At 46.5% G+C, this 10,000-nt stretch overlaps 1 protein-coding gene across 1 annotated transcript in view; it reads left to right on the forward strand.

Moving 5' to 3' along the window:
• Positions 1-10,000, forward strand: part of LOC143299586 (uncharacterized) — a 40,610-nt gene that overhangs the window by 18,036 nt on the left and 12,574 nt on the right. Inside the window, exon 2 of the mRNA XM_076612872.1 lies at positions 4,735-5,123. Coding sequence (XP_076468987.1) covers positions 4,739-5,123 — 385 coding nt within the window. The 5' untranslated portion in view covers positions 4,735-4,738. The remainder of the gene's footprint in view (positions 1-4,734; positions 5,124-10,000) is intronic.

The following is a 10,000-nucleotide window of genomic DNA, read 5'->3' on the forward strand; positions in this document are numbered from 1 at the left end:
ATGATGATAATGAGGATAATAATAATGATAATGACGACAACGATAATAATGGTGATAATATCGTAATAATAATGACGATGATAATAATAATAATCATAATAATGCGTAATGTTTTATTCTCGCTACCCTGATAACACAGGGACATAGGGCGCTAACAATTAACACCAATATGCAGGGGGGGAAAAACAAAAAAACAAAAAAAAAAAGGTTACAAAAACTAACGCTGAACAAAGTGGACCATACTCAAAGCAAAAAATGGTATGTGTCATTAATTATTAATGCGTGCGCTGGTACTGTGTCACAATTCATGTAGTTCAACTTTTTTTTTCTTTTCTTTTTTCTCAAGGCCTGACTAAGCGCGTTGGGTTACGCTGCTGGTCAGGCATCTGCTTGGCAGATGTGGTGTAGCGTATATGGATTTGTCCGAACGCAGTGACGCCTCCTTGAGCTACTGATACTGATACTGATACAGAGCTGAAAGATAACCCAAAAGAGGATTGACTACAGGTGTTTTCGTGCATTAAGATCTATACTTTCATTTTCATATCTATTTGAAGAGAAGTGAAACACCCTTTAAAAGAAGCATAGCTTGCGAAAATCTATTTGTATTTGTATTTCTATATATTTTTTTATCACAACAGATTTCTCTGTGTGAAATTTGGGCTGCTCTCCCCAGGGAGAGCGCGTCGCTACACTACAGCGCCACCCTTTTTTCCAAAAATATTTTTTCCTGCGTGCAGTTTTATTTGTTTTTCCTATCGAAGTGGATTTTTCTACAGAATTTTGCCAGGAACAACCCTTTTGTTGCCGTGGGTTCTTTCACGTGCGCTAAGTGCATGCTAGCACACGGGACTTCGGTTTATCGTCTATACACTTTGCAGTTTTTGTCTGGACGTGTGTGTGTGTGTGTGTGTGTGTGTGTGTGTGTGTGTGTGTGTGTGTGTGTGTGTGTGTGTGTGTGTGTGAGTGAGACAGACAGACAGAGAGAGAGAGAGAGAGAGAGAGTCGCTTTGACACTTTAATGTCACGGGCCATGAGGTCCTTATGACATGAGTGAATGCATATCAACATACTTTCAATTTATAATAAACCATTATAATAAACGAATAAAACGGTAAAAAAAGCAAATAATGAAACAAAAACAAAGCTCCTTCTTTGAAGTAAAAATGATAGGAACCAACAAGGCCACCCAACACTCCGTTCATTAACTCTCTCCATACGAACGGCGAAAGAGACGACGTCAACTCTTTCCATACGAACGGCGAAAGAGACGACGTTAACAGCGTTTCACCCCAGTTACCATCATCAAAATATTGCAAGCTGAAGGCTCTTATACTGAAGAGGTGAATGTTGACAAAGAATACCACAATTCTGACGACGGAAGCTAAAGGTTGGGTCATTCAGACACCCACTGGACATCCGAGGGGTCTGTGTAGAGGAGAAGAGAGGACTGGCCGTACTGAGTGAGTTAATCTATCAATACACCATACAACATATTCCAACACTAGGCTACAGAAGAAAATTGTTGAATCTATCTGACCACGTAGTTGTACTTGTTGTGCATTTCGTCCAATCTTCACAGCTTCTGATAATTATAAAGTTGGCTAACGAGATTATCACCTCGTGATCTTGTGATATTAACATTCTAAAGAGATCCTTTCTTTTTGTGAATTCTTTTTCGGAGAGAGAGAGAGAGAGAGAGAGAGAGAGAGAGAGAGAGAGAGAGAGATATTCAAAGATTCAAAAACTTTATTACTCAAGGATAAAGATTTTAGGCATTGCCTAGTCTTCCAACCTGTTCTTGTGACAACAAAAAAACAGTAACGATAAGACACAACAATAACAACAGTGTTAAATACCACTACTACTACCACTACTACTACCACTACTACTACTACTACTACTACTACCACTACCACCACACCTACTACTAATGATAATTAACAATACTAATCAACGCACCATCATCATCAATTTCTAATAACGGATGTACATGAACACGCATAATATTTTACATATATTTTTAATGAGACAGAGGGAGAGAGCGCGAGAGAGAGAGCGAGAGAGCGAAAGAGAGAGAGAGAGAGAGAGAGAGAGAGGGCGAGAGGGAGAGCGAGAGAGCGAAAGAGAGAGCGAGAGCGAGAGAGAGCGAGAGAGCGAGAGGGAGAGAGAGCGAGAGGGGGGAGGAGCAAGAGATAACTCAGATGATTTATTTTAATGCACAAGGCCATATGCCCATGTTACAGGGACGAGGTCATGTACAACTCATGCGCAGCAAAAAACAAACACCAAAATTCAGTAAACAACACATTGAATACATACCAGTACTCATACAAACAACAGTACAGACCTACACATGCACAGCGCACGTTTTAATTTGTCATAATTTTTGTTGAGTTAACTGTTATACACTTTCTCTAAATCCAAATGCCTCTTTGTATTTGTATTTGCATTTCTTTTTATCACAACAGATTTCTCTGTGTGAAATTCGGGCTGCTCTCCCCAGGAAGAGCGCGTCGCTACACTACAGCGCCACCCATTTTTTTTGTATTTTTTCCTGCGTGCAGTTTTATCTGTTTTTCCTATCGCAGTAGATTTTTCTATAGAATTTTGCCAGGAACAACCCTTTTGTTGCCGTGGGTTCTTTTACGTGCGCTAAGTGCATGCTGCACACGGGACCTCGTCTCATCCCAATGACTAGCGTCCAGACCACCACTCAAGGTCTAGTGGAGGGGGGGAAGAAAATATCAGCGGCTGAGCCGTGATTCGAACCAGCACGCTCAGATTTTCTTGCTTCCTAGGCGGACGCGTTACCTCTAGGCCATCACTCCACTGTTTTTTCAAAGCCTCAAAAATATACCATGCAACGGCTTTACAGTGCTTGTCACTGGCCATCAAAAAGTGTCATAATATAAAACACTGATGGTCGGGAGAAAAAAAATTTGCGGGGTAAATCACTTTTCCCTGATGTCGCGATAGTTTGAACAGAAAAGTAAAAAAGTGAATTTCACAAGAACAAGAACAAAACTTTAATCTCCAGGCCTCCGGCCCCTAGAAAGAGGTCAAAAGTACACAATATGGTGATCACGCAGCGACAACAAAAGGTAAAATATGTACTAACTTAACCTGTAGAACAAAAGCGTTTCTTGTGCATAGTAAATTAATTCTAACTTTCATCATTGTTGTCACAGAATTCCTGTCGTATCTTCAGGGCATTAAATATTTAAATGCATAGTTTTACGAATACTGTAAACAGAACCATTCTTCAGCAAGTGAACATACGATTGACCTTCAGAGTTCAGATGTTTTTGCCGCTGGTTATTGTAAAGGACACAATTGTTTATAAAATGGTTTTCATCTTCGAGAGAGAGAGAGAGAGAGAGAGAGAGAGAGAGAGAGAGAGAGAGAGAGAGGATTTTGTCAGATCGAACTCCCCCCCCCCCCTCTGTCTCTGTCTGTCTGTCTGTCTCTCTCTGTCTCTGTCTCTCTCTCGCTCACCCAGCACAAGTGACAGTTTCAACTTTCACGGGATTTTTCACGCAAGCTGTTAGGGCTCTTGGTATATAATTTTAAGCAGTGTCGCCAACACTATCAACCGGATCCACGTCTAGTTTATATTACCCACCCACCACTAACTAAACCATCGCAGCTGTTTCTGCAATGCCATGCAAGGTGTGAATCGGTATATAATGTTTCCGGTGGAGTCTTTACAGTGTGTGTGTGTGTGTGTGTGTGTGTGTGTGTGTGTGTGTGTGTGTGTGTGTGGTGTGGTGTGTGTGTGTGTGTCTTCAGTTTAACGTCTTTCCACTTGAAGTGATATTAGAATGTGTGTGTGTATGTGTGTGTGTGTGTGTGTGTGGGGGGGGGGGGTATGTGTGTGTGTGTGTGTGTGTGTGTGTGTGTGTGGTGTATGTGTGTGTGTGTGGGGGGTGTATATGTGTGTGTGTGTGTGCGAGAGATAGATAGAGATAGATAGATAGATAGATAGATAGATAAATAGAGACAGATAGATAGATAGATAGAGAGAGAGAGAGAGAGAGAGAGAGAGAGAGAGAGATGTGCAGAAACGGAGACAGTTGTTTATGTGTGTGTGGTGTGGTGTGGTGTGGTATGGTGTGTGTGTGTGTGTGTGTGTGTGTGTGTGTGTGTGTGTGTGTGTGTGTGTGTGTGTACATGTGTGTGTGTGTGTGTGTGTGCGCGTACGTGCATGCATGCGCACGCACGTATGAGTGTGTGTGTGTCTATATGCATGTATGCGTTGATCGGTGTCAAACGTGCTTCTTAAATTTCATAATTAACATCAGCATACAACTTGTGTGAAAAACACAGAAACGCAAACTGTCCTGTCAATGGCGTTGTCTCAACAGCAACAACAACAACGAAAATTCTCTCGCGCCTCAGTTTCATTATTTACTTTGAAAAAAAAAAAAAAATCTTTGGCCCTCCTCTCAGTGAATCCGGTTGATCTCACCCAACCCTCAACCCTTCTTCACACACACACACACACACACACACACACACACACACACACACACACACACACACACACACAGAGCGATGCAAGAATTAAACTGAAAAAAAGACAAAATGGAAAGACAGAAAGGCGAGATAAAAGAATATTTCCAAAACCACGCATCATTACTATTCTTGTTCTTGTTCTTGTTCTTTTTTCTTTTATTTCTATCACTACCATCACTACTATTTTCATCATCATCATCACGTTTTTTTTTCCAGAACAATGGCACAACCGCACCACCACCACCCGCACCAACACCACCACCACCACCACAACACCCTCCCACAACACCCGGGGTGGTTCACCAACACCCGGCAGCACGACAACAACGCCAACAACGACAATACCACCACTACCAATCACCGGGTACAACTTCCCCCCAACGGGTACGTCGACGCGTCCGTCGGCTCAGCGGCCACCCCGGGTGGGCTGCTGATGGGTGCCGCCCCTGACGACGTCGGCGACATGTTCTACCCGACCACCCTGGACCCGAACCCCTGCCTCATGAACGGCGCCCACTACGGGCATCATCACCACTCGGCCTCCGTCAGGGCTGCGGCTGCGGCGGCACAGGCGGCAGCTGTGCAGGCGTACCGGAATTCTCATGGTGTGTACGTGTGTATTTGTATTTTTGTATTTTTGTATTTTGTATTTCTTTTTATCACAACAGATTTCTCTGTGTGAAATTCGGGCTGCTCTCGCCAGGGAGAGCGCGTCGCTATACTACAGCGCCACCCTTTTTTTTGTTGTTGTATTTTTCCTGTGTGCAGTTTTATTTGTTTTTTCCTATTGACGTGGATTTTTTCTACAGAATTTTGCCAGGAACAACCCTTTTGTTGCCGTGGGTTCTTTTACATGCGCTAAGTGCATGCTAGCACACAGGACCTCGGTTTATCGTCTCATCCGAGTGACTAGCGTCCAGACCACAACTCAAGGTCTAGTAGAGGGGGAGAAAATATCGCGGGCGGCTGAGCCGTGATTCGAACCAGCGCGCTCAGATTCTCTCGCTTCCTAGGCGGACGCGTTACTTCTAGGCCATCACTAGTTCGTCATTTATCAGATGGATTCCCCCGTGTCCTCGACGAAGGCGGCAGTACGTCGCAGGTCCTCCAGTCCTCCGTAGAGCTTCCGGGCCGCTGGGATTGGGTCGGGCCAGGTTTTCTCTCGGAGCTTTTCAGTAGTTCAAGGAGGAGGCGTCACTGCGTTCGGACAAATCCATATACGCTACACCACATCTTGCCAAGCAGATGCCTGACCAGAAGCGTAACCCGACGCGCTTAGTCAGGCCTTGAGAAAAAAGAAAAGAAAAAGTAAATAAATAATAGATAAATACATAAAAAAAGAACTACTACTACTACTACTAATATGTATAAGGCGCAAAAACTTGATGAAGTCAACTATAAGCGTACAAAAAAAAAAGGAAAAAAAAGAAGACAACAATGATGATAAATAAGGAAAGAAACGTAAAACATGCAGACACACATTCACACATACACACACATATGCATAACAGATGTGCACCAAACATGCAGTTTCACAGATATGAAAGCACAGTCAAATACACATAAAAGTAAATGAGCCCCAACACCACCCCCCACACACACACACACATTACCCTGCACCCCCTCTACCCCCCTCCTCCACACACAGCTTCCACGGCACACACACACACACACACACACACTATCACTACTTACAATCTCGGAGCGCTTGGTGGAGCGGGCAGGACTGCAGCAGATGTTCTGTTGTCTGGCTGCCTGTTCTGCAAGGGCACTGCTCTGTATCGCAGATACGGAGTTTCGTGTATAGATAGTGTTCCAGGCGTTTGTGGTCTTATCCGTCCTGAGCCTGAAAATGTCTACCTGCTCTTGACGAGTCAGCAGGAAGTATGGATATGCTCTGTTGTATTTCTTTTTTTTTTTTTTTTTTTTTATCACAACAGATTTCTCTGTGTGAAAATTCGGGCTGCTCTCCCCAAGGAGAGTGCGTCGCTACACTACAGCGCCACCTTTTTTTTTTTTTTTTAAATATTTTTTCCTGCGTGCAGTTTTATTTGTTTTTTTTTCCTATCCAAGTGGATTTTTTTCCCTGCAGAATTTTGCCAGGAACAACCCTTTTGTTGCCGTGGGTTCTTTTACGTGCGCTAAGTGCATGCTAGCACACAGGACCTCGGTTCATCGTCTCATCCGAATGACTAACGTCCAGACCACCACTCAAGGCCTAGCGGAGTAGGGAGAAAATATCGGCGGCTGAGCCGTGATTCGAACCAGCGCGCTCAGATTCTCTCGCTTCCTAGGCGGATGCGTTACCTCTAGGCCATCAGTGTGCATGTGGATGGGGGTGGGTGGGTGGGTGGGTGGGGCGTGTGTGGATGGGAGGGGTATGTGTGTGTGTGGATGGGAGGGGTATGTGTGTGTGTGTGTGTGTGTGTGTGTGTGTGTGTGTGTGGCGGGGGACATCAGGGGGAGTGGGTGGGGGGGGGTGCGGTAGTGTATGTGTGTGGTGGTGGTGGTGGAGGAGGTGGTGGGTATGAGTGTGTGTGTGTGTGTAGGAAGGAAGGTGTGTGTGTGTGTGGGGGGGTGGGTGGGGGGGTATGCGAATTTGTGCGTGTTTATGTGTGTGTGCGTGTGTGTGTGTGTGTGTGTGTATGTGTTTGTGTGTGTGTGTGAGGCGGGGGGAGGGGGGGAGGGGTATAAATAAGCATGTTTTATATTGCACATCAATATCACATTAAAGCCATTCGAACACGAAGAGAGGGGGTTAGGGGGGGTAAAGGGGGAGGTGAGACGGACGGACGGGAGGGGGTGGGGGGTGGGTGATAAAAGCGCTTCACACAAAAGAGAATGCGTGACGTGAATACAGCTCCGTGACTGCCCATCACTGCAGTCACGATTCATCATCATCATCATCATCATCATCGTCATCATCATCATCATCATCATCATCGTCATCATCATCATCATCGTCATCATCATCATCATCATCATCATCATCATCATCATCGTCATCATCATCATCATCATTTCTGTATCGTGTTGTTATTGATTTATCCAGACATCTTACTGTTGTGGTGGTATATTCTTGAATCTCTCATCATCAATCATTATTATTATTGTGATCGTTATTCGCGCGAGCGAGCGAGCGCGCGCGCACAAGCACACACATACACACACACACACACATATACACACATGCATTCAAGCGCACACACATACACACACGGATCTCTCTCTCTCTCTCTCTCTCTCATAAACACACACACACACACACACACACACACACACACACACGGATCTCTCTTTCTCTCTCTCATAAACACACACACACACACACCCCTACTCACTCACACACACACACACACACCACAATTACATCGTCTTCATCTTCTGTGTTTTCAATCTCGACCACTACCATCATATAAAACCTGACCCCATCCTCTCCCTCTGACCCCCTCCTCTCCCCAACCTGACCCCCTCCTCTCCCCAACCTGACCCCATCTCTCCCCTCTGACCCCATCCTCTCCCTGACCCGATCCTCTCCCCAACCTGATCCCCTCCTCTCCCCAACCTGACCCCCTCCTCTCCCCAACCTGACCCCATCTCTCCCCTCTGACCCCATCCTCTCCCTGACCCCATCCTCTCCCCAACCTGACCCCTCCTCTCCTCCCCCTCGACCCCTCCTCTCCCCAACCTGACCCCTCCTCTCCTCCCCCCCCCGACCCCTCCTCTCCCCAACCTGACCCCTCCTCTCCCCAACCTGACCCCTCCTCTCCCCAACCTGACCCCTCCTCTCCATAACCTGACCCCTCCTCTCCCCAACCTGACTGCCTCCTCTCCCCAACCTGACCCCTCCTCTCCCCAACCTGACCCCCTCCTCTCCCCAACCTGACCCCTCCTCTCCCCAACCTGACTGCCTCCTCTCCCCAACCTGACCCCTCCTCTCCCCAACCTGACCCCTCCTCTCCCCAACCTGACCCATCCTCTCCCCAACCTGACCCCATCCTCTCCCCCTCCTCTCCCCAACCTGACCCATCCTCTCCCCAACCTGACCCCATCCTCTCCCCAACCTGACCCCCCTCCTCTCCCTAACCTGACCCCATCCCCTCCCCCAACCTGACCCCTCCTCTCCCCCCTGCACTCCCAAGTACCTTCTCCCTCCCACCCCCCCCCTAGCCCCCGCCCCCCCCCCCTCGTCCCCTTTCCCCTCACCCGCCCGGCCCAACCGTGATCCCCCTCACAACACTAGAAGAGAACAAACCCGTTCATGCACGATTCGTAATCCCTTGCAGAACAATCCCTCGCCCCCCCCCCCCCCACCCCTACCCCCGCCGTCCCCCCACTCCCAGCACCCTCCACTCCGTTCCTCCCCCCCCACGCCCCCCCAACCCCCGCACCCATCTGCCCCCTTTACCCACCCCCTTCATCCTCACACCCATCCCCACCCACACCACCCCATCTTTCTTTCTCCACGCCTATTCGTCTCTCTCTTTGTCTCTGTCTGTCTGTCTCTGTGCCTCTCTCTGTCTGTCTGTCTGTCTCTGTGCCTCTCTCTGTCTGGCTGTCTGTCTGTCTCTGTGCCTCTCTCTGTCTGTCTGTCTCTGTGCCTCTCTCTGTCTGGCTGTCTGAGTTAATTAAAATGTAAATCGGCCAATGTGCAAATCATCTCCAAACTGTTGGAAAATAAAAGGTTCATTCATCCACTTATTCATTCATTCATTCATTCTCTCTCTCTTTCTCTCTCTCTCTCTCTCTCTCTCTGTGTGTGTGTGTGTGTGTGTGTGTGTGTGTGTGTGTGTCTCTCTCTCTCTCTCTGCCTCGCCTCCCACTCTCTGTCTGTGTGTCTGTCTGTTTGTCTCCGTCCTTGTCTGTCTGCCTGTCTCCCTGTATTTGTTTTTCTCTTTCCCCCTTTCTTTCTGTCTGCCTCTGTCTGTCTGTCTGTCTGTCTCTCTGCCTCCCCCCATCCACCACTCTCTCTGTCTGTCTGTCTCCGTCTCTGTATGCCTGTTTGTCTATCTGTCTGTCTGTCTCTGTCTCTCTTTCTCTAGCGAACTCTCTCTTTTTCTTTTCTCAGTTTAAGTTTCAGTAGCTCAAGGAGGCGTCACTGCGTTCCGGGACAAATCCATATACGCTACACCACATCTGCCAAGCAGATGCCTGACCAGCAGCGTAACCCAACGCGCTTAGTCAGGCCTTGAGAAGAAAAAAGAGAAAAAAAAAGTAAAAAAAGGAGTAAATAAATAATAGATAAATACATAAAAAGCACTACTACTACTAATAATAATATGTATAAGGCGCAAAAACTTGATGGAGTCAACTATAAGCGTACCAAAAAAAAAAAAAAAAAAAGAAAAAGAAAAAAAAAAGACCAAAAAAAAAAGGACAACAATGATGATAAATAAGCAAATAAATGTAAAACATGCAGACACACATTTCACACATAAACACATATATATGCATAACAGACTGGATAAAGAGCCGTCATCAG

Source organism: Babylonia areolata, chromosome 25 (genome assembly GCF_041734735.1).
Source record: "Babylonia areolata isolate BAREFJ2019XMU chromosome 25, ASM4173473v1, whole genome shotgun sequence".
In the NCBI taxonomy this organism is placed as follows: Eukaryota; Metazoa; Mollusca; class Gastropoda; order Neogastropoda; family Buccinidae; genus Babylonia; species Babylonia areolata.